This window comes from Hippocampus guttulatus, chromosome 2 (assembly GCF_054856545.1).
Source record: "Hippocampus guttulatus isolate MCC_2025c chromosome 2, RoL_Hgut_1.0, whole genome shotgun sequence".
Taxonomy (NCBI): domain Eukaryota; kingdom Metazoa; phylum Chordata; class Actinopteri; order Syngnathiformes; family Syngnathidae; genus Hippocampus; species Hippocampus guttulatus.
This window is the reverse complement of record NC_141262.1, coordinates 14,408,956-14,433,743: the sequence shown is the minus strand read 5'-3', so window position 1 is coordinate 14,433,743 and position 24,788 is coordinate 14,408,956. Positions and strand designations below refer to the sequence as shown.

The 24,788-nt window shown below is 45.3% G+C and overlaps 1 protein-coding gene across 1 annotated transcript in view; it reads right to left on the bottom strand.

The window, feature by feature from the left end:
• fat2 (FAT atypical cadherin 2) overlaps nucleotides 1-24,788 on the bottom strand; it is a 94,890-nt gene that overhangs the window by 61,086 nt on the left and 9,016 nt on the right. The window contains exons 2-5 of the mRNA XM_086138022.1: nucleotides 18,152-21,411; nucleotides 16,417-16,728; nucleotides 617-675; nucleotides 219-530 (exon numbers count right to left, since the gene is read on the bottom strand). Of these exons, the coding sequence (XP_085994148.1) occupies nucleotides 219-530; nucleotides 617-675; nucleotides 16,417-16,728; nucleotides 18,152-21,395 (3,927 nt within the window). The 5' untranslated portion in view covers nucleotides 21,396-21,411. The remainder of the gene's footprint in view (nucleotides 1-218; nucleotides 531-616; nucleotides 676-16,416; nucleotides 16,729-18,151; nucleotides 21,412-24,788) is intronic.

The following is a 24,788-nucleotide window of genomic DNA, read 5'->3' as shown; positions in this document are numbered from 1 at the left end:
CCGTTGGGGTAACTTTGGACCATGTTTTGAAATTCTAAATGTTTTGGGATCAAAGTTTATTTTTATGTTTTATCTATTAAAATAGGTAATTGTGGAAAAAAAAATATCGGGAGGTGTCAATTCTTCTTTGTGTCAGGACCATGACCCCGTGGTCCCTAACCCGGAGTGGGTGTTCACATCATCACGCTAGCGAATTAACAATTTCAACCGTAAACTACCGTGAGAATGGTGTAATTCCCAGGCCAAAAGTCTCCAAGCGATGTCACCACACCCGTCAACGAATCAATGTGGAAACTGCCATCATGGTCGTCTTGTAGCGTGTACATCACATCGGCGTTGGAGCCCTCATCATCGTCACGGGCCATCATTCGGCAGGCTTCCAGACGGCCGTCCTGCTGGCGCTGGGCCAGCAGCTTGACGTGGAAAAGTTTGTCTGTGAACTTGGGCCAGTTGTCGTTGTCATCCAGCACGCGGACCACCACGGTTGCGGTGGAGTGAAGTGACGGAGAGCCGTTGTCGGACACGATGACCTGACCATACAATGATTGGAGCCAATCATGACATTTCATCAGTAGTATTGTAATGACCTTCCCATAAGAAGGTGCTCAAGGCTCACCTCGATACTGTGCTCTGCTTTATCCTCACGATCCAACGCTGCCACCGTACTGATGACACCTGTGCACACACACACACACATGGTATTAATGCTAATGTATGCAAGTCCTGGGTAATGAGTGTGCCAATTACTCAACAAAAGCACGACAACCGCAATGACAAGTGTTTACAGTGTAAAAAATGTGCAAATGCGTGTGTGTGTTACTGCCACTTTTTGTGCACGTGTGATGGAAGGCTAATGAAAGCAAGGGCTTGTATTTTTCTTTTCTTTATCACATTTCTTTCAATGCATTTTGCATTAAAAAAAGGGGGGGAAAACACCATAAGCATTAAAAAACTTCAATGAAATAAATGTCAGGCTAATGAAAGTATCAATCAAGATCATTAAAATACAAGTAAGTGATCTAAAATGTGAAATAATGAATGACATTGAGAACCATAATATTTATGTAATGACAAGCGGCCTTATTTCATGACATTTTCAATGCACTTTAAAATGTTTATTGCACTTTTTTTGTTATGATATTCTTCTTTGAATTAAATAATGGCATTTATATTTATGGAACTTCGTTTTTATTCATTTCATGTTTTTTGGGCGGCCCGGTGGTCCAGTGGTTAGCGCGTCGACCTCATAGTGCCGAGGTTCAATTCCAACTTGGCCTCCCCGTGTGGAGTTTGCATGTTCTCCCCTGCGTGGGTTTTCTCCGGGTACTCCAGTTTCCTCCCACATTCCAAAAACATGCATGGCAGGCTGATTGAACACTCCAAATTGTCCCTCGGTGTGAGTGTGAGCATGAGATGGTTGTTTGTCTCTGTGTGCCCTGCGATTGGCTGGCAACCGTTTCAGGGTGTCCCCCGCCTACTGCCCGGAGATGGCTAGGATAGGCTCCAGCACCCCCCGCGACCCTTGTGAGGATAAAGCGTATCAAAAATGGATGGAAGGTTAATGTTTTTTGTTTGTTTTTTTCTGGTATAAACCTAATGACTTTGAAGTCAAGATGGCGCCCGAGTAGGCAGCCGTCAGCAAGTGCTCTCATGAGCCTTGCTTTTTTTGTTGTTTTTGTGTTTGTTTTGTCACTTTGCGTTTGTTGTTACGTCGTGTGGACCTGATGTGGACTTTTTTTAGCATTTTTTGGCCACGATATTCATCAAGGAGGAGACTCTGTGCTTGGTGGTTGCGCCTTCTCGGCAGCATGGGTATACCAGCACTGTTTTTGACTGGGAGGAATGTCGGCGCCATTTGACTGTCGTTGCTGGACAGTCCCGGGGCGCTTGTGTCTTGCGCCTGGAATGGGCAGCATTTTTCACAGCCCCGCTTTGTTCAGCGGAGAGATCGGTGCTGTTGAACGGTCTGCGGCTGGATGGATGTAAGTCTTGAGGAGCCGACGATGAGAAGAAAGGAGCGTTAGTGCAGAGCGCCGATGCGGATTTGGAACTGGGAGTCGCGGCTTAGAGTTTGAAGCGGATTACGTGGGACAGGAGAAGTGAACTAATCTCTTTTCGTCAATGGACGCTACAGCTTCATGTTTGCTTTCAAAAACTTAGCTTGTAGCAGACGTGTGCACATTTTCAGCATGACGTCTATGATCCACTGGTGAAAGGACACTTTGATCCTCTCCTCTTTCAACTATAACCGCTTCAGACAACAAAGTGTATGCAGAAAATTGGTGAAGATTGCACGACTGTCTGTGTCCTATGTGTTGTGTTGTGTTATTTTTGTTATTTTGACTTCAAAATGGCGCCGCGTGAGTGGCTGCCTTTCCAGCAGCTCCTATATTTTGTTGTTCTACTTCTTCCTTTCATAACTTTGCTGCTGTGAATTGGGAATTTCTCCATTGTGAGACTAATAAAGGTTTTCTTATCTTATCTTATCTTAATAATCCCTCCATTCCTTCTCTGTACTAGTTATCCTTATTAAGGTTGCGGGTGTGTTGGAACCTTTCACGGCTGACCTTGGGCAAGAGGCGATTGGTATGCCCTGAACTGATCACCGGCACAATACAAATTGATTGTATTGTATTGTGTCTTCCGTTGAGACAACAAATCGTCACTTTCGGCCGCAACACCAAAAAACCCCCAAAAAACCTGAATTGTCCACTCGACCAAACTTCCTCAGCACAAGGCAGGGGGTTGCGCTACTTCCGGCCCCTGACTTGCTTATCCAATTACAAATGGGCAGGGGTGTTCGATTTGTGATCGACAGTCAGCGAGAGTGGATAGATAAGATGGCAACAACCATTTCTGCTGCATATGCTTTGTCTCAGATACTGTAGCCGAACTTGGGCTTAACAAGGCACCAGTGCAATCCCTTACACAGCGTAATGGAACATCGCTAACTTTTCAACCCAGCGGGCATCTGATGTCCACTCAATATGACATCAAAATCCAAAATCTTCAACATCAAACTAATGTCACATGCCCACTAAGAATTTCGCAACAGAAGCTTGTTCATCTTGCTCTTATGCTGCTCAAGATAACGCTGAAGATGTCCCACAGAAAGTCGAGCAGCAACAAAGTATAATGACTGCCTTTTAACGACGACAGTCACGTCAACCATTAATGTCTCACATTCGCCCAGCTGAATTACGATCCATCCGTCCTTGCTGAAACGCTGACGCATTTCTTTAATTAACAAGTTCAAACAAAAGGTGCGTTGATGTGGTGTCAAATTCCGGATTATGCCTGCAATATGAAAAGACATATTTTACACTCAAATTTCCTTTGTTTGACATCTCGTGTGAGGCGCTCAATTGCAAAAGATGACGTGCAGCCTCAGGCTCTTTAAATCCCACTGACAGATGATGACTTGAATGCCAGCTTGTCATTTTACTCTCAAAAAAAAAAAAAAAAAAACTTTCGCCTGTGAATTCGTCATGGAGACAGTTTTTACTTTTCCGTAAACGACAAGCACGACTGAAGTTGTATGCAGTGACAGACGATGATGATCATCAAATATTGATGGTCACCATCTTAAACCTGCTTCCGATTAGGGCTCATTTGGGTGAATTTCTTCATCAAAGTACGAGCACTGGAATTTGCTCGAAAGCTTCACTTCAAACTTCCTGTTCCTATACTGTGAAAACTCACAACTTTGGCAAATGAGCAGCGCTCATCTCGTACACAGCGATACTTTGACCGGTGAGTTTATTCCGTGACCAAACTTGTAACTCACTTTCCTCATATTTGTATTTGTCCTCTTGGAAAGAGTAATCGGAGCCTCCATCATTATCTCGCCTGGATTACAGTAGCGCAGTTGGAGTCAGACAGTCCTTCCTCACATGTTTCTGTTTGATTCAAAATGTTACTACCTCACTCTTAACTGGAACATGTAAGAGGGAGCACGTTGAGTGTACTGGCCTGCCCTCACTATAGGTTGCATGTGAACTTTAGAATCCATTTCAAACAACCTACATCAATCAGAGTTAAAATGATAAATTCAAAACATTAAATATAATGATAAATCAGAACTAAGTTGATAAATAGAGAAAGGTATATAAATATCCATTATGAATACAAGAGAAAATTGACACAAGAGTGTCAGGGTGTGGAAGTATATAATCCCGATACAAACCAAAAGTTGTAAAAATATCACGGTTAAGGGTAAAGTATGAGCCTTAATGGAGACTTCTTTCTTCTTACTTTTTTCTTTTCTGATTGATATAAAAATGATTTATTAGATATAAACACATAACGGGGTAGGACTAGATAAGTTTTTTACTTCTTCCTACTCCCTTGAACATAATAACTGTGTTGAATGAAGATTGATTTCTTTCTTTTTACTTTTTTTATCTACCTTATTTTCTGTCAAATTATTACTGTATATATGTTTTATGTTCAATAAACAAACAAACAAACATTTGAAAATTCGGCTGTGTGTTTACAAATCTCAAAATGGTTTCCCCCAGCCGCAACTCTATGAGCTGCTCCATCCCTAAACTCCTGCTCAGTGCCTTAGGTCGGCTGATCAGCTTCTATTGGGGGACCAAATGGAAGCTCAGAGGAGTTTGGGCTTTTCTGCTGCTAGTCCAAACTACAGAATGACTTTTCTGTGCCCCCTTGACCATTTTTCAAAGCCACCTTCCAATCCAAATTTATTTAGCGTTCAAAACAGCTTGAAACTCTGTCCTCGTTCTGGTGTCTTGAGTTTACTGTTTATACGTTTTTAAATTGTTATGGTTAGTTGGATTTTGTTTGATTTGTATTCATGTATAGCACTGTTTCAGCTGCAGTTGTTTTAAAAGGGCTTAATTGATCAAGTTGAGTTGGGGAAATCAAAATATGATTCGCAGCCACGAATTGCTGATCTCCCCGAGGAGGAATTTGCTCAGGTACAAACCTTTGAAAAAGTCCCCAAAAATCCTGAATAAACATCGGTGCCTGGTCTGTGTACAGCACATCAAACCAGTCAACATCTTGAGAGTCAATCTGGAAGCTTTCACTTTGATGGGGGTTTTGGAGATTTTTATTTTTTTTTACGTGAGTCGAGACCCCGCTGGGGTCGTGGGGGTGGTAATATTGACAGCAGAGCAAACAAGCCCTAATGTTAAGCCCCCGGGAGGTCATGATGAGGACAGGTGGGTATGCTAAGGAAGAGTGTTTTAGTCATTAGGAGCTTTCACTGGGCCAATAAACCCGCCGTGAAGACACACAAAGCCCGTCTGGGAACATTTTTGTCTTCTGCGACACCGTGGCTGTCACTCAAATGTTGACTTGTCTGAGACTCTTTTGAAAGCAACTCATCTGGACTTGGCGACTCAGCATCAGGAGTCAACAAGTCAACTTCGAAGCGGCTGAATCTGGTAGTTGGATTGAATCGTGTCGTAATTACCTTGTAATAACTGCTTCAGACAACAAAGTGTATGCAGAAAAGTGGTAAAGATTGCACGACTGTCTGTGTCCTATGTGTTGTGTTGTGTTATTTTTGTTATTTTGACTTCAAAATGGCGCCGCGAGAGTGGCTGCCTTTCCAGCAGCTCCTATAAATTGGGAATTTCTCCATTGCGAGACTAATAAAGGTTTTCTTAATTGTGTTGAATTAGAGTGAATGATGCGCCCAATTTATTGCGTCACATCATAACTGGGATGAATCCTATGATGTCGTTGAGGGAATTGGAACATATCACAGTACAATATGTGGGATAATTGTTGCAGTTTATTTTGCGTACGGTGAATGGCCGGTTTGGTTGGCAACATTTTTACTTATTTTATCCGTTTCATTTTATTGCATTATTGTAATCAAAGAAAAACAAAACAGAATGATAATTTCAACCTCAGTGACGGAGAAGAAGATCTCATGGTGCAGACTATTTGCAGTCACCTGTGCTGTCTTGAAAACGTGGAATATTTTTAACCAAGGGTGCAGAGTTTCTCCATTCATAAGCAATGTATGCAAATGTGGCGGTGTGGTGTGAACGGTCGCTCAAAGAGATCAATTTCATGGCATTCTCCTGCTGACTTCTTGACGCTCTTTCAACAACAATTGACTGTCAAGGCTGCTACAGAAAAATTTAATTGTAAGATGAAAAGCTTGATATCATCCCACTGATCACAATGTGTTGTTGTGGCATGTTTTCACCATTTGGAGACTTCACACAGAGCTTTGCACTTTCTCTCAAATAAAAAAACATGCATTACCATAAGTGTGGAAAAACTGCAAGTAAACAGGAATTAATCAGTGCCGTCCGGATGCAAAGTTCACATTTCTTTACCTATATTCTTTAATACATAATTTATTTTGAGATACTCTCGTTTACTTTCGTTCATTTTATACACTTTTTTTAAAAAAACTTTTTGCCATTCAAGTATTTTAAGGTTTTTAATGATAATATTATCTCTTAAGTACGTAAAATAATGTCAACGTGTTTGACAACAGAGGTTTCCATTTGATAAAAGCAGGAAAACATGCACAGTACCCCGATAATTAATTCAATCATGTTTGACATCAGAGTTCATCGGAGCTTTCGTGAGACAACGCTGCTGTTATGATTTGGGCTCGATTGTGCCGCGGGTTATTGACCTTACTGGTGGCCAGACCACACTGAGTGGCCTCTTGATTAATTGAATATATTGTTACTGTCGACATAATGGATTTTTTTTACTTGACAAATCTCTCAAAGTCTTCAATAAAACCCTGACAAACATTCAAATATATTTTTCAGGTCTAAATAGGGAAGAAAAATGCAAAATATGAAAAAAAAACAAAAAACGGCAATACGAATCCGCAGGTGCCAAACTGTGGATATGCCGAGGTCGACTGTAGTTAGTCCTCTCCGTGAGCCGTCACCTTACCGTGGTGGAGGGGTTTGTGTGTCCCAATGATCCTAGGAGCTAAGTTGTCTGGGGCTTTATGCCCCTGGCAGGGTCACCCATGGCAAACAGGTCCTAGGTGAGGGACCAGACAAAGCACGGCTCACAAAGCCCCTTATGATAGATAAAATCGATGGCACTCAGTTTCCCTTGCCCGGACGCGGGTCACCGGGGCCCCACTCTGGAGCCAGGCCTGGAGGTGGGGCTCGTTGGCAAGCGCCTGGTGGCCGGGCCTACACCCATGGGGCCCGGCCGGGCTCAGCCCGAAGAGGCAACGTGGGTCCCCCTTCTCATGGTCTCACCACCCGTGGGAGGGGTCAAAGGGGTCGGGTGCAATGCGAGCTGGGCGGCAGCCAAAGGCGGGGACCCTGGCGGTCCGATCCTCGGCTGCAGAAGCTAGCTCTTGGGACATGGAATGTCACCTCTCTGGCAGGGAAGGAGCCCGAGCTGGTGTGTGAGGTAGAGAAGTTCCGACTGGATATAGTCGGACTTGCCTCCACACACAGCCTGGGTTCTGGTACTAGTTCTCTCGAGAGGGGTTGGACTCTCTTCCACTCTGGAGTTGCTCATGGTGAGAGGCGCAGAGCAGGTGTGGGCATACTCATTGCCCCCCGGCTCAGTGCCTGTACATTGGGGTTCACACCGGTAGACGAGAGGGTTGCTTCCCTCCGCCTTCGGGTGGGGGGACGGGTCCTGACTGTTGTTTGTGCATATGCACCAAACGGCAGCTCAGCATACCCACCCTTTTTGGAGTCCTTGGAGGGTGTGCTGGAGAGTACTCCTGCTGGGGACTCCCTTGTTCTGCTGGGGGACTTCAATGCTCACGTGGGCAATGACAGTGAGACCTGGAGGGGCGTGATTGGGAGGAACGGTCCCCCCGATCAGAACTCGAGTGGTGTTTTGTTATTGGACTTCTGTGCTCGTCACGGACTGTCCATAACGAACACCTTGTTCAAACATAAGGGTGTCCATATGTGCACTTGGCACCAGGACACCCTGGGCCGTAGTTCGATGATCGACCTTGTGGTTGTATCATCGGATTTGCGGCCGCATGTTTTGGACACTCGGGTGAAGAGAGGGGCGGAGCTGTCAACTGATCACCACCTGGTGGTGAGTAGGCTCCGATGGTGGGGGAAGATGCCGGTCCGTCCTGGCAGACCCAAACGTATTGTGAGGGTTTGTTGGGAGCGTCTGGCGGAATCCCCTGTCAGAAGGAGTTTCAACTCCCACCTCCGACAGAGCTTTTCCCATGTTCCGGGGGAGACGGGGGACATTGAGTCCGAGTGGACCATGTTCCGTGCCTCTATTGTTGAGGCGGCCAATCTGAGTTGTGGCCGTAAGGTGGTTGGTGCCTGTCGTGGCGGCAACCCTCGTACTCGCTGGTGGACACCAGCAGTAAGGGATGCCGTCAAGCTGAAGAAGGAGTCCTATCGAGCCTTTATGGCCTGTGGGACCCCAGAGGCAGCTGACGGGTATCGACTGGCCAAGCGGAACGCAGCTTCGGTGGTCGCCGAGGCAAAAACCCGAGCGTGGGAAGAGTTCGGTGAGGCCATGGAAGCCGACTTCCGGACGGCTTCGAGGAATTCTGGTCCACCATCCGACGTCTCAGGAGGGGGAAGCAGTGCACCACTAACACTGTGTACAGTGGGGATGGGGCACTGCTGACTTCGACTCGGGACGTTGTGAACCGGTGGGCAGAGTACTTCGAAGACCTCCTCAACTCCACCAACACGTCTTCCTTGGAGGAAGCAGAGTCTGAGGACCCTGAGGTGGGCTCTCCTATCTCTGTGGTTGAAGTCACCGATGTGGTTAAAAAGCTCCTCGGTGGCAGGGCCCCAGGGGTGGATGAGATCCGCCCGGAGTTCCTCAAGGCTCTGGATGTTGTGGGGCTGTCCTGGTTGACACGCCTCTGCAACATAGCGTGGTCAACGGGGAGAGTGCCTCTGGATTGGCAGACCGGGGTGGTAGTCCCTCTTTTTAAAAAGGGGGACCGGAGGGTGTGTTCCAACTACAGAGGGATCACACTCCTCAGCCTCCCTGGTAAGGTCTATTCAGGGGTGCTGGAGAGGAGGGTCCGTCAGGAAGTCGAGCCTCAGATTGAGGAGGAGCAGTGTGGTTTTCGTCCCGGCCGTGGAACAGTGGACCAGCTCTACACCCTTAGCAGGGTCCTCGAGGGTATGTGGGAATTCGCCCAACCAGTCTACATGTGTTTTGTGGACTTGGAGAAGGCGTTTGACCGTGTCCCTCGGGGAGTTCTGTGGGGGGTGCTTCGTGGGTATGGGGTACCGAACCCTCTGATACGGGCTATTCGGTCACTATACCACCGATGTCAGAGTTTGGTTCGCATTGCCGGCAGTAAGTCGGAATCGTTTCCAGTGAGGGTAGGACTCCGCCAAGGCTGCCCTTTGTCGCCGATTCTGTTCATAATCTTTATGGACAGAATTTCTAGGCGCAGCCGAAGCGTTGAGGGCGTCCGTTTTGGTGGCCTCAGTATTGCATCCCTGCTTTTTGCAGATGATGTGCTGCTGTTGGCTCCTTCAAACGGGGCTCTCCAACTCTCACTGGAGCGTTTCGCAGCCGAGTGTGAAGCGGTTGGGATGAAAATCAGCACCTCCAAATCTGAAACCATGGTCCTCAGTCGGAAAAGGGTGGAGTGCCCCCTCCGGGTCGGGGGAGAGATCTTGCCCCAAGTGGAGGAGTTTAAGTATCTTGGGGTCTTGTTCACGAGTGAGGGCAGGAGGGAGCGAGAGATCGACAGGCGGATCGGTGCAGCGTCTGCTGTGATGCGGACGTTGTATCGGTCTGTCGTGGTGAAGAAGGAGCTGAGCCAAAGGGCGAAGCTCTCAATTTACCGGTCGATCTACGTTCCAACCCTCATCTATGGTCACGAGCTATGGGTCGTGACCGAAAGAACGAGATCCCGGATACAAGCGGCCGAAATGAGTTTTCTCCGCAGGGTGTCCGGGCTCTCCCTTAGAGATAAGGTGAGAAGCTCGGTCATCCGGGAGGGGCTCAGAGTCGAGCCGCTTCTCCTCCACATCGAGAGGAGCCAGATGAGGTGGCTTGGGCATCTGATTCGGATGCCTCCTGAACGCCTCCCTGGTGAGGTGTTCCGGGCATGTCCCACCGGGAGGAGACCCCGAGGAAGACCCAGGACACGCTGGAGTGACTATGTCACCGAGCTGGCCTGGGAACGCCTCGGGATCCCCCGGGGAGAGCTGGAAGAAGTAGCTATGGAGAGGGAAGTCTGGGCTTCCCTGCTAAAGCTGTTGCCTCCGCGACCCGGCCCCGGATAAGCGGTAGAAGATGGATGGATGGATGGACTGTAGTTAGTAGTTGTAATTCCACCAATCGCCACTAGGTGGCAAACATGGCTTGGTTGCGCTCATCCGGGTGTTATACTGTCCTCTGCACCTTAGTCCTGGGGGCTTTCAAATCATATTTTTATTTTTCGCTAATGAAGGGTTTGGTGAATGTGCATATGAACTGGTTGGGTTCGGTACCTCTAACAAGGTTAAGAACCACTGAGTAAGGAGGATGTGCGCCACTTCCGGTAAGAGACTTGCGGTAAATTTTGTGAACGCAGGTTTCATTTCACGGAGCGGTGTTTTTAAACCCTGTTTTTCCTCACACCCTTTTTTCTCAGCGATTAGTAGCCCTCATTGACCTGTAAAATGTCTTGCAGAGCTTGGGAACTTGTTGCCGGTCATACTAACAGGCAGAACAAGTTGAATCTGTGATTACAAGAACATTGTTATTTAAATGGCTTTCCCAAATGAGGAGAGAGTGCGGTTGTGACCAACGCGAAAGCTTCCAGCGCATACCCGGGAATGAGGAACACAGATGAATTAGTCTGAGAGTCATTTGAAAAGACCAACTCAATGTTGTCCATGTACTCCTTTTCACTTTGTGGACAAAGCATGTCGCAGCAAACGCGTTGAACTTTGCGCAAATGTGCTTGCAATGCGAGAAACCACCAAAGGCTCGCTGCGTCAATGCCACAATAACTTCAGGTATTGTTTTTATGCATGTGTGGGAGGCATGACACTTTAGTATTTTCAACCTCTGAAATAATTTGATGGATTGCCACAATATTTTATGGACAGTAAACATTTTTGTCAGTAAACTATAGAATGCGCCTATGGCGGGGAAGACATCCTGCTCGTAAAATTCAAAGTATCGGGGCGTTTGAAGTCAACATAATCAGAGATGTTTGTGTAAACTTTGAAGATTGATTGCAGTTTTATGACATCGAGTGACGTTTAAATGAAGCGTCATGTGGTTACCATGCAGTGGAAAGTAGGAGGTTAGGCTGGCTCTCATGTCTGCTTGATGCAAAAAAAGACGGTTTCCGACCTCTTTTAACAAAACAATTAGCTTCTCAGATTCCTCGTGCCTGAAGTGACAGAGTTTGGAAAGTAGTTTAACGTACGACTGTACGTTGTCGCTGGCCTTTTTATTTTATTTTTTATGTCATCCTTTTACCCCGCTATGTTAGCAGGAAGCAAGATTGAAATATTTTTCCTCATAGGGATCAACATCTGTCGTCTCCAATTCTCCTCTCTTTACTCTGCTTCCAATGATGCAAGGCTTTCTCAAACTCAACTTATTATCGCAAAAAACTATCCAACTTTAGCTGCTTCCTCTGTGATATCTCCGCAATAAACCTTCGCAACACTTCGCAAGCCTCCTCGCTGCCCATCTTCAAAACCCTCCTCAAAACTCACTTGTATTCTTTGGCATTCGACTCAGCATGACTTAGATTTGTTCTTGGTTTTACTGTTTGGTGCTTTCTACCGCCTTTATTACCGATTTGTCTTACTGTTTATTGTGCATGTTAAATTGCTCCATGTACAGCACTTTGTATGCAGCGATGGCTGTTTGAAAGTGCTCTATAAATACTGTTGACTTGACTTGACTTGACTTGTTTTAACGTTACACAACTTGGCAATTGTCTGCCGATCTCGCCAATCTCGTCTCTCGAGAACGGAAATCTCGTCACGCGAGATTACTTAACACGAAATCAAAACAACAATGACGGCAATTGTTAAACTGCGATTGTTGCTGGAAAAAAAGATGTACTGTAGTTTTTTTTTTGTGTGTTTTGACTGAGAAATTTCCTTGCGTCCCAAAAACGCACATTATTTGGAACTGTGCGTCCCGCGGGAAAATTGTGCGTCTTGGAGGCAGAGGTGACGAGATGGCTGTAGGCCTAATAATTTTTTGCAGATTTGGAAGTACAGTATATGCAAAATAAACATAGAACCTCGAAAATATTACAATTTTGATTAAGTTGATTTTTGTATTAAAAAAAATCCTTGAGTGGTAATTTTTATGCAAGAGAACGTTCTGCACTGGGAAAAAACAGGTATGTGTTCATTTTGTTGTTTGCCTCAAACCCTTTTTTGTTTGGTTAGAATAGTGGATCTTTTGTAAATGCATTGTTAATGCATTTGTAAATATTAAATATATTTTGCATTCAGAGCACATATTATACATGTATGCATGTATTTGTCCATATTAAAAATCGCATTTTTGTCATGCATCTGATGACTGTAGCAAGTGTGTGGTCTTATGTGGCTCCCCAGAAACACCAATAAAAAATGGTGTCTGGATGGATTTACGTCGCCCATCCTTGCCCTCAGGTTACTCACTAAAGTAGAAGACCAAATGTAACTGCAATTACAACAAGGCATTTCTGCTCTTTTAACACCTGCTCAACCTTAACCTCAAACACCCCCTCAGCCCCCACTCCCTTGTTTGCAAAGCTACTGTTTAGAGTCCCGAGGGTGTGGACAAATAGTAGAGCTATGTGTGCATCTTAGCCAGAGCTTGTAGCAACACGCAGCTGGCGCCGCGACTCGAAACACATCAAACTTCCCATTCACCTCCACCTCATGTTTCTGAAAACGAGGACGTGCAGCGACACGAGAGCCTGCACTTTGCTCCCTTTCTCACCATTCAACATGTAAAAAGAATGCATTGCGTATGATTGAGCGACACGCCCAGCCAGCCTCTCTCCTCGGCCTCATCTGCACAGACTTGCAGTGATTGGACTTAAAAGGCCGGGTGATTCTTCATCTTATTATCATTAATCATCGCAATCTGCTGCTCGGAGCTAAATGTGATACAATGAGTTGTTCTGTCAACCGAAACTAAACAGGAAAATCGCAATGTCAGTTTCCACGTACGGTGGCCTTTTGCATCCTGCCAAATACAAACGTGCGAAAAATTGTGGGCAAGTGAGACACTTATAGCTAGTGATAACTTGATTTGCAATGTGGATGTGGAGGAGGGATGAACATCTGCTCTGGGGTGAAACTCACAGTCTCTTCAGGTCTCTAATAACACCACACACACACAAACACACACACATATACACGCACACACACACACACACACACACACACACACACAAGTCACTCACACACAAATCACTCACTTGGTTGTTGATTGCTTTTAAAAAAATAAAGAAAGAAAATAGTCGAATCCCACTCCCCAGCCATCACCAGTTAACTGCCTGTATGACATGAGTAAGTAGTAAGAGCATTTTATTTCTGAAGCACTTCTCAGAAAGTGAATTCAAACACAGAGTCGCAAAACGTATACAGTTGCAGGTATCACTCTTTCATGATTCTGCCATTTTGCGGCTTTACACGGTCATTTTTTTACAGTAATCATTTGGCCGCTTTTTTGCTGAGAATTGCAAGCGCAAAATTGAGATACGAAGACTCTATAGGGAAGGAAAACTAGAAAATATAACTATTATAACATTATAACAATTCACAATAAGCAGCACTTTGGCAAATACTGCTCAATTCTCCAAAAAGAGACTTCGGGTTGTTTTATGCCACTCCCAGTTGAAGTTTACGGTTAAACTAAACACAGGTATAGAGCATACACATACAGCGGAGCTGCAGCTCAACTGGAACCGCACTTCACAATTTGGGGCCAAAGCACTATCATCTTTACTTGTTAATCTTGTGTGACGAACATTAAGGACAATCCAGTCACACACAGACCTAACAAGACAATAAAATGACATCAGAGCCGACAAGTATGGAGGAGCCTGACGGTAAAAATTGATGAAAGAGGCGCCAGTGAGTTGGCAGCCTGTTACAACAGCTCTGCTAATTGTCTCCTCGATTTGTAATCTTCCACCCTTTTTTTGTAATTAAATGTTTGGTGTATGTCGTATGAAGCCACTTTGGACTGTTTTCAGTGCTAAGAGATGTTTTCCACTTGTCTGGGACGCAACAACCAGGAGGAGCTTCACTCCAACGTGGACATCTGCTAAATGGGGCTAAAATAAAATAAAGTGAAGTTGAAGCGAGAGACAGGACTAAATGGAAAAGGGGAAGTAAACCAATGCTCCTGTATGTACGTTACACGCCAACGACACAGTTGTTTACATTCAAACTCAGCTTGAAGCAAACATGAGTGACGTCATTCACGCTGTGATCACGAGATTACAATTTGAGTATCCTGGCGCCCTCATACTGGTCATTGGAGACTTCAATCTTGCTCCTCTCTGATCTACGAACAGCTTCTCGCAACAAGAGGATACAAAACTGCACCGACTCCAGGCTTACTGCAAACGTAACAGGAGCTCTTGCAATTTAATTTGGAAAATAATTTCATTTTGCTTTTTATGAATGTATAATTTATTTTTAATTCAAATTTCGTTTTATTGTCATTGCATGAAAACACAATGAAATTGCACATGCCCTCCTCCACATAAAAAAACACGACAACATTCAAACATCAGCAACCATATGGAAACACACAGAATACAACATAACATTTCTTGTTTTTTTTATGGTTTACGTACAACACATTGTTACAACTGCGGATATGGTTAAAGTGCTCTTGAAATAAATTTGAATTTGATTTGCTTTGAGAGACCCTGACTGACCGAGCTCGCATCTAATGAATCTAATTTTTGTCAAGACGGTGTTCATGTTTGCGGCCCCTGAGGCACTGCTTAGGAAGGTTGGAGACATCTCCATTAACCACCCTTCCTTCTCCGAGACTCTGCAACCTGGAGATCCAGGCTTCAAGATATCATTTCAATTCCACATCACCAATTCTGCCTTCATCCACCTTACAAATATCTCTGGACTCCTGCAACTGAGGAAACATCAACAGCGGTGTGTTTGTGAATTGTTGATTAGTATAAATGCGACAGCGGCTACGGTGTCATTCTTATTCGGAAGACTTTGCAGACAGCCTTCGCCCTGGAATTGCTCCTCTTTTGCAAGGAAAACAACTAATAACAAATCTCCTCTTGCTACTACATTTCTACTAACGGACTGTTATGCACACTTCATCATCATCAACATTGTCAACATGTTTTGGTGGCCTGTAAGCCAAAACATTTGCGTGACATCCAGACCAAATCGTGCACATTCCTGCGTGATCCTCTTTAAAGTGGCATCTACTTTCTTTTTATGCTGGCTGCACGCTGGCACACTAAACAGATGCACTGGCATGTCACAGCCCGACCACATTGTTTTATCTCAAACAGATTTAATTTCACCATCAAATTGACAACAGGAAACCAGAAAATACCTGCTGATTGTTTTTTGTTCATTTTCCTGATGACTCATTAAAAAGGCACTGTAAGAGCCTGATGCAATTCCTTTCCTTTTCATTGAAAGGGAGCAACAACCATAATTCATAGTTAGCCTACAAGAGTGGGCTAACTTCATTTTGGTAATTTTGAAGTTCGGTGCAGAACTGAATAGAGAAGAGGCATATCTTTTGGAATTTAAAAGATGAATTTTGGTCTCCTTGAACATTTAATTAACTTTTCAGTTTTGACATGTAGGGGCCAGTCCTTTTGCACTCAGCACTTGTATTGATTGATCAGTGTAACAATGGGGCCAACTCCCATTCCAAGATTGCTGCACACAGGAAACCAGGTGTCACCCCAAGAAAAACATCCCAGAAAGTGAGGTTCAGAGATTCATCAAAGTTAGTAGTGATTTGGTTCAGGTACCATTGCATTACTCAACGTGTTAGTATAGGTGAATGTTACTTATAATTTTTTCAAGAAGTAAGGATCGATTTGACTACTGTTCGGAACACCAAAGTAAAATTTGAGAAAACCAAGTATCCAGAAAAAGTAAAGATATACTTTATGTCTCTCAGATTTCAATGCAGCCATAAACCTCTAAATCACAGATTTAGCCCACTATTTATTCTCAGTGGATCATTTATCTGCAGTTTGTCCTTAAATATCTGACAGCAGAGACTTTTTTTGTAGTCACGCCCACAGAAATGCAGACTGGCAAATCGCAGCCCAGCGCAGCACAGTGGAGCACGGCACAGATGTCAGACATGTAATTCAATAAAACATTTGAGGATATTCATCATTTTAAAATGCGTTTAAAAAAATGTTTTTTTTTGTTTTTGCTTCCAAAGAACAACATTAGATCATTAGCTCTGAATGAAGCTTTGCCGCCAATTGAATTTGATAAATATGTCACTAACCTGTTTTGTGATCAACATCAAAGTAAGTCCGATGCAACTCTGTAATGTGGAATGAAAGCCGCCCCTGCGAGGAAGCGTCAGCATCCGAGGCAGCCACCAGGACGATGGAGGTGACGGCTTCCATGTTCTCAGGGACAGACGCGAAGTAGATGGGCTGGGAAAGCTCCGGAGCGTTGTCGTTGATGTCCAGCACATCCATGTAAACATGAGTCCACGAGGCCCGGGGCTCAGTACCAAGGTCGGTGGCCACAACGGAGAGCCAGTAGTGGGGAACCTTTTCTCGATTCAGCGTCGCAGTGGTCCGGATCACCCCTGTGGAGACAACGCACGGTATCAACAATATATTTGGATTGAAGGGTGAGTCTGTCTTCACCAAGAATTCTCCAGTGTTACCAAGAACAGGTAAGGTAAGCAGAGCTGCACCGAGTTTTGATGAATGCACAGATTAACATTAGCCTCTACTAACTGGCACAAGCTTGATTGGTCAGTTAACTTATTGATTTATTGGAGGACGGGAATTTGTGTTTAGTGATGTGTCAATGCGGTCAAGTTGGAAATTGAAGTGCTGCCTCCACGAGTGAAAAGTTTTCCCGTTTTTTTTTTTTCTCCAAGTCAAACATTTTCTTCACCCCACTAGTCTAAGTCTGGTGTTCTGATTAATATTGTGTTTGTGGAATCTGCATTAAGCAGCAAAATCCCCCCGTTTTTGTCCATCGCAGGGGGCGGCCATGTTGCCACTTGCTGTTGACTGAAAATGACATCACAGATAATTACATGTTCAAAGGTGATACGATCCATCCAGTTCACTTACACAACTTCCTGCTCCTAAATCACAACCACAATTAAACTAATGCACATTTTGGAGACAAGGGAATTTAGTGACTCATTTGGTGAGGTGGTGAATTAAAACCAGATTTTATATTTATGCCTTTCACATGACCAGTTTCATTTGATTTACACACACACACACACATATATATATATACTGTATATATATATATAAAGCAGTTTTTACACTTTGAGCATGATTTTAGGCTGTTAATATGTTGTCTGTCCTTTTTTTTGATTATGCTGCTCATGCCCTTTGAGTGCTACTTAGGAATAAATAGTGTTTATTTATACTGGTGAGTGGCGTGTGCACTGGTGCGGGGAAGCAAGGAGAGTAGCTTTCCAATTTGAGCACTCATTTTATTTCTTCTTCTGCCATCTCTGTTGTTTATTTTTTAGTTGTCAAGGCCAGCAAACATCGTTTCCACTGCGTTGATAACAAATTCAGTTTTGTTCTCTTGCTTGTTGTGATGATTCATGTTTCCCAAAGCAATAGACAGCATTGCTCATTTACTGATGTGGTCCTTTGCAATGACCATATTTGGTTGAATTGAGACATCCACTTTTCAAAGTGGAACTCTGATTAATAGTATCAAGGAGAATTTTCGCAGGGCACATATAGACGAACATTCATATTCTTGTTCACACCTATGGAGAATTTTGAGTTTTCATTGAAGCTAACATACATGTTTTTAGAATGTGGTAGGATGTCTTAGTAGAAACTCATACAAGTACTGGGAGAAAGTGCAAACTCCACACAGGAGGGTTCAAACCCAGAACCTATCAACAGTGAGACGAAAGCTGCTAACCACTGCAATACCATGCTTTTCATGTTAATGTTAGTCATTTGAAATTTGGTCAAATGTTATCGGGAAACCATTTCAACCCTACTTCTATCCCGTTTTACCTGTTTCCTCATCAATGGCGAACACTCCTAGACCCGAGCCGTCGTGGATGCGGTACCGGATGACGCCATCTCCACCCACGTCCTTATCCGTGGCCGTCACCGTGAGCACCGCTGTCCCTGCCACAGCGTCCTCCATCACTATGGCCTCATACACAAACTCAGAGAAAAGTGGCGGGTGGAGGTTCTCATTGACATCCAAGACCTGGATCTCAACAAAGCAGGATGATGAAAGTGATCGCGGGAGGCCGTGGTCAACAGCGCGGACGGTGAGGTTGTACGATGCCCGTCGTTCAAAGTCCAACTCCCTCTCCAGGGTCAAGGCACCAGTTGAGGAGTCCAGGCGAAATATCCCACTTTCGGTGTTCTTAAGGTTGTAGGTGATGAGGCCACCACCGCCCAGATCGGAGTCCACACTTTCCACCCAGATCAGTAAGGTTCCGACTGGTAAATCCTCTGGAATTTTGACTCTGTAGACCTTTGTTACAAAGGTAGGTGGGTTATCGTTTACGTCCTGAAGCACGACGACAAGGTGGAGGGTGGCAAACATCGGAGGAGTAAGTTTGGACTGATCCCTGGCTTCGATCCATACGTCATGCCTGGGTGAGGATTCTCGATCCAAAGGAGCCATGACCACCACCTCACCTGTCACCTCTTCAATCCGAAATATTTCGATGGACGTCAGGAGGCTGTACGTGACTTTCCCATTCTCACCTACGTCAGAATCGGTTGCTCGGGCTGTAAAAACGACTGTATCTACTTTGGTGTTTTCGGGGATGTGAATCACATGTCTGGGCTGATCAAAAAGAGGTGGGTTGTCGTTAACATCCAGGACATTCACCGCAAAAACCTTCCACGCTGACCTTTGCGGTGTTCCCAGATCAGAGGTGGAGATATTCAGAATGTAGAACTCTTTACTCTCTCTGTCGAGCCCACAAACTAGACGAAGGTCACCGGAAAAGGTGTCGACGGCAAAGCAGCCATCCTCGTTCCCACCGGAGATGGCATACGTGAGCATGCCATTGAAGCCCGTGTCATGATCCGATGCATCCAAGCGGACTACCGTGGAATTCAGTGGGTAGTCCTCAGAAAGATCCAGAGAGTTAGGAACACCAGCGTCAAATATGGGAGAGTGTCTGTTTGTGATGTGGATATCGGAAGATGTATAGTCCACGTCTTCAGTCCAGATAGGTTTAATTGACTCTATCAGCTTATCGGTGAGTTCTTTGAAAACGAACGTTTCCTGACAGCTGACCGTTGGCTCGTCGCCCAAGCTGGTGACCGTCACTCGGACGACTGATGCTTCTGATCGGTGCTCCCCGTCCGAGGCCACCACTTGCAAATCAAATGAATTTACACTCGGCGGAATTGCACGCTTCAGGATGACCTCACCTGACACAGAGTTGATGGCAAATATCTGGAACTCATTTCCCGACTCAATGATATAGCGCAGCTGCTGTAGTTCATCCAAGTCGATGGCCGACATCTCCACAATCGTACGGCCAACAGCGAGATCTGGAGGTACTGTGACGTTGCAGCCCACCCTCTCAAAAAGAGGCACGTTGTCATTAACATTGTTGAGGGTGATTGTCACGGTGCACTCGCTGACCCGACTGAATGGCTCTCCACTGTCTGAGGCCCAAACCCTCAGGTGGTACCAACGCTTCATGAGTTCAAAGTCCATGTGCTCAGTAGTGAAGATGACACCAGTAAAGGGGTCTATTGCGAATGGCAGTAGGTCTGCATTGGCAATGGCATAGGTCACAAAACTGTGTTTGCCATCATCTTTGTCGGTCGCTTTTATTTTCAAGAGGCTGCTGCCGATGGGGCTATTTTCATCCACCGTGGCCTGATAGGACGACGGCATGAATTCTGGACTGTTGTCATTCTCGTCTGCGATCTTGACTACGACATGAGCCTTAGCTTCGCCTCCATTGGCCAGTACGTCAAACTCATAGTGATTCTGATCCTCATAGTCAAACGTCTCCCTGGTGATGATGATCCCGCTTTTGGGATTTATCTTGAATTTAGAGCTGCCTGGGTTCGTCTTGATACTGTACGTCACAGTGCCGGAATCAACAGAAACCTTTGCAACAAATGTTTTCGGGGGTGACATCTCACTGAGCACAAGAATGTAGGTCTCTTCCAAAAATGATATGGGCCGGTAATGAAAGGCAGGAACATGAATCTTAGCAATGGGAGACATCAAACTGGGGGAGCTGATATCTTGAGCTTGTAAGGACAGATTGAGCCCAAAGGGACTTTGTGACCACAGGATCTTCTTAGTCGAGACAATTTGGAAGTTGCTTCCCTGCAATCCCTCAGGGATGACCTCAAAGTTCTTGTGAGGATCACCGCCAATGATGCGAAGAGATTTGACGGGCTTGAGGCCTGCCTCGACGTGGACGTTGATCGTCACTGTGCCATCCGCCGAGACGGACGGATTGGCAGGTGGCTTGACCACCGGAGAAGCTGCGGCAGCTTTTTGTACCTTTACGCTCACCTTGGCGACATTGCCGAATTTCTGAATGCCAGAGATTCTCTTGGTTCTGTCCTCGGCTAACACAGTGAGCTCGTATCGCTCGCTGCGGGTGTGGTTCAGTCTCTTCAAAAGTCTGATAGTGCCGCTGAAAGGGTCCACAACAAACGGATGAGATTTGATGGTGAATGAGTAGTAGAACTCAGCGTTGCTGCCCATGTCGGCGTCCGCCGCTCTGACCCTGACCAGACTGGATTGAAGTGGTGTGTCTTCAGGGATGGCTACGCTATATGAGGATGGATCGAAAAGAGGCTTGAGGTCATTTGTGTCTAGGATCTGGACAAAGACTTTGGTCTTGGCTTGGAGTTCCTGAGTGCTCTCCGTGGCCTCCACAGTAAGTGTATAGGCATCCCTCACTTCCCTGTTTAGGAGTGCCACATGTTGAGTTTTGATTCTCAGGAAACAAAAATCTCCAACTTTGACATCCTCTGCTTGGAAATAGCCACTCTCATCCCCGGAGACAATCACATATTTGATTTCCCAGAATGCGTCCGCCATTTCCAAGCCCATTTTCACCGGCGTCTCAACGTATGACCCCGCGCCAGAGTTCTCATCGATAGTGGTGTTGTAGAGGTGGTGTGTGAATCTCAGTGGAGATCCGGCTTTGAGTTCTGCCACTGTTCCATCGCATCGGGCTGAATTTAGCAGAACTGTGGCTAATGTTAGAAAATTAGCAAGCAGTGATGACGCCATTTTTTGGAGTAGCATTTTGATCCTCTGTTGTCTGAAAAGGAAAAGGAAAACACACAAATCTGTGAGGCATATGTTTTATAATAGATGGACACAATTAATTATCAGAAGTGTTTGGCTATAAAAAATGGCCGTCAAAGTTGCACTTCTTTCAACTCCCAAAAGTGACAATCATTATTTTAGATGAGAGGATATTTTACAATAAAATAAATTGCCTATTACTTGATCATATATAGGGTTTTGATAGCATAATTAACCTACAGAAACAAAAATCACTCATTTCAATCACTTGCCAGCATGCTTTGCTCTGGGTTGCGCATAAAAACACATACGTAAATTTCTCTCTCTCTGGCTTCCAGCTCGTCAATGGCAACAAAATCAAACTCAATACCAGAACTCTTGTTCTGACTTGCTCTGAGCAAGCGCTGCACGATGTTCCAGAAGACAAAAGTTGCCTTGGAGCATTTTCAGGCAGGTGGCAGAACGGACCAGCCTACCCCGTGAAATCTTCCTATCATTATTACTCTAGAAGCCACAACACAGACAACTGAGCTGGTTCTTGCTTCGTCATCACAGAGCTTTGCGGGGGGGATTTCAGTGGGAATCAAATGTGCCGCTCTGTGCCATTGCATTCGATGTTGTCAGACGAAAGTTGCTTCTATTCGCTCTTGAAGACACTGACATTTATTTGGCAGAATGCAGTCAAAAGTCAAACAAATAGTGGAGAAATAAGAGGTGCTCTGAGGTGGCTTTGCTATCAAATGCAATGGGAAATTCATCTATTGAAAAAAGTTACCTGTTACATTTAAATGGAAAAAATAGCAAAAATCTGCCATTTGAATGGCAACAGACAGATTTTTAATGTATATATACTGTATATACATATATATATATGGACTATATAAGGACTGAACCCCCTAAGCCAAGTAATCACCGACAGGCTATGGATACTGCCTCAGAAATGGAGCTACAATCAGTCACCTCCTCTACATGGATGACATAAAGCTGTATGCTAAGAGTGAAAGGGACATAGACTCCCTGATCCACACAACCAGGATCTACAGCAGCGACATCGGGATGTCATTCGGGCTTGAGAAATGTAGTCGGATGGTGACTAAGAGAGGAAAGGTAGTCCACATTGAAAGGGTCTCACTCCCTGAAGGAACAATAGCAGACATTGAGGACAGCTACAAGTACCTTGGTATACCACAAGCCAATGGCAACCTCGAACTGGCAACAAGGAAAGCGGCTACGGCCAAATACCTCAATGGCAAGAATAAGACCCGGGCAATAAACAGCTATGCCCTGCCAGTGATCAGATACCCTGCAGGAATTATAAGGTGGCCAAAGGAAGAGATTCAGACCACGGACGTTAAGACCCGAAAGCTCCTAACCATGCACGGAGGGTTCCATCCCAAATCCAGCACCCTGAGACTGTACGCAAGCCGAAAGGAAGGAGGCCGGGGACTAGTGAGTGTGAGAGCCACTGTCCAGGATGAAACATCCAAGCTCCATGAATACATCAAGGAGAAGGCTCCAACGGATGACGTACTCAGAGAATGCCTCAGACAATGGGGAACAGAAGATGAGGCGCTGGAAGATGGACCATCATGGGAGGACAAGCCCCTACACGGGATGTACCACCGGACCATAACTGAAGTGGCCGATCTCAAGAAGTCCTATCAGTAGCTAGAGAGGGCTGGCCTGAAGGACAGCACAGAGGCACTCATCCTGGCTGCTCAAGAGCAGGCCCTGAGCACCAGAGCCATTGAGGCCCAGATATACCACACCAGACAAGACCCAAGGTGTAGGTTGTGCAAAGAGGCACCTGAGACGATCCAACACATAACTGCAGGGTGTAAGATGCTGTCAGGGAAAGCCTACATGGAACGCCATAACCAGGTGGCTGGCATAGTCTACCGAAACATCTGTGCGGAGTATGGACTAGAAACCCCAAGGTCAAAATGGGAAACACCTCCGAAGGTGGTGGAGAATGACAGAGCGAAGATCCTGTGGGACTTCCAGATCCAGACTGACAAGATGGTAATGGCGAACCAGCCAGATATCGTGATCATAGATAAAGGGCAGAGGAAAGCCGTTGTAGTGGATGTAGCGGTCCCAAGTGATGGAAACATCAGAAAGAAGGAACACGAGAAACTCGAGAAATACCAAGGGCTCAGAGAGGAGCTGGAGAGAGCCTGGAAGGTAAAGGTGACAGTCGTGCCTGTGGTGGTCGGAGCACTCGGGGCAGTGACCCCCAAACTAGATGAGTGGTTGCAACAGATCCCGGGAACAACATCGGACATCTCAATCCAGAAATGTGCAGTGCTCGTAACAGCAAGGATACTGCGCAGAACCCTCAAGCTTCCTGGCCTCTGGTAGAGGACCTGAGCTGAATGAGGGACGGACACCACCCGAGGGGGGGTGAGACGAGGAATTTTATATATATATAGTGTTTTAATGGCAATACAAAGTATTTCTGTGCTCAATGGAGCCTCTTGTGAGCAAACAGAGGGGGCCGTTTTTTGCAAAGCGAGCTCGGTCCCTATCCGCAATGAATACCAGGACATTACTGTGTCTACAGTGCTCCCAGCTACAGTGGTTCAACATTCACGCTGTCATGATATCACATTTTTTTCGAGGTCCCATGCTGTCAAAATTGACATTTTTTTTCCAGATCAAAACGAGTGTGTGACATGGTTTCAGTCTGAAATTCAAGCAGTTGGTCGTTTGCACGCGATAGCTTTTTGAAAGGCCAAGGCCTGCAAAATGAGCGGATTCGATTTTGGATTTGACATTCATTATTCAAGTACCTCCTCACTTGGTGGTTGCCACACACCCACTTGACACAGAAAATTGACTGAGTCTCCTGAAAAGCTAAATATGTACCTCAGTTGCCAACTTCAGAGGAGCTGAGGAGGAAATTGCTTCGCCTCCTCTTTTGATGCTCTGTTTGATGTGCAAGTACAAGTGAGAGTTGTGGTCGGAAAAATTGTTGCTGCTTCACCATGACAAAAGCGCCTGCTCGTAATTCTCTGAGCATCCTTCAGTTCCTTTGGCCGGGTACTCAGAAATACAATCAGACTGTTTTTGTCCCCATTTTGCCCCTTCCCTACCAAGGATGTCAAACACACAACAATTGTATGCCTTATAGGATTGAACCATAAGACTATACATATGTCAGAGGTGTGGATTTGTCCGAATAATAGTGTCTGAAACCTGACATTCTTCAATATTAAACCTGTTCAATATTTACAACCTACCCCCTGCATCATTCGACTCTGTGGGCTGCAATGTGAATGAAATGTTGCAAGTCAAAGAAGTTCCATCACTGACAAAATATGTTCCTTTTGTCAACGTTAAATGGCAATTTTTAGATAAAAATGAGTTCCCCAGATGCCTACAAGTCTT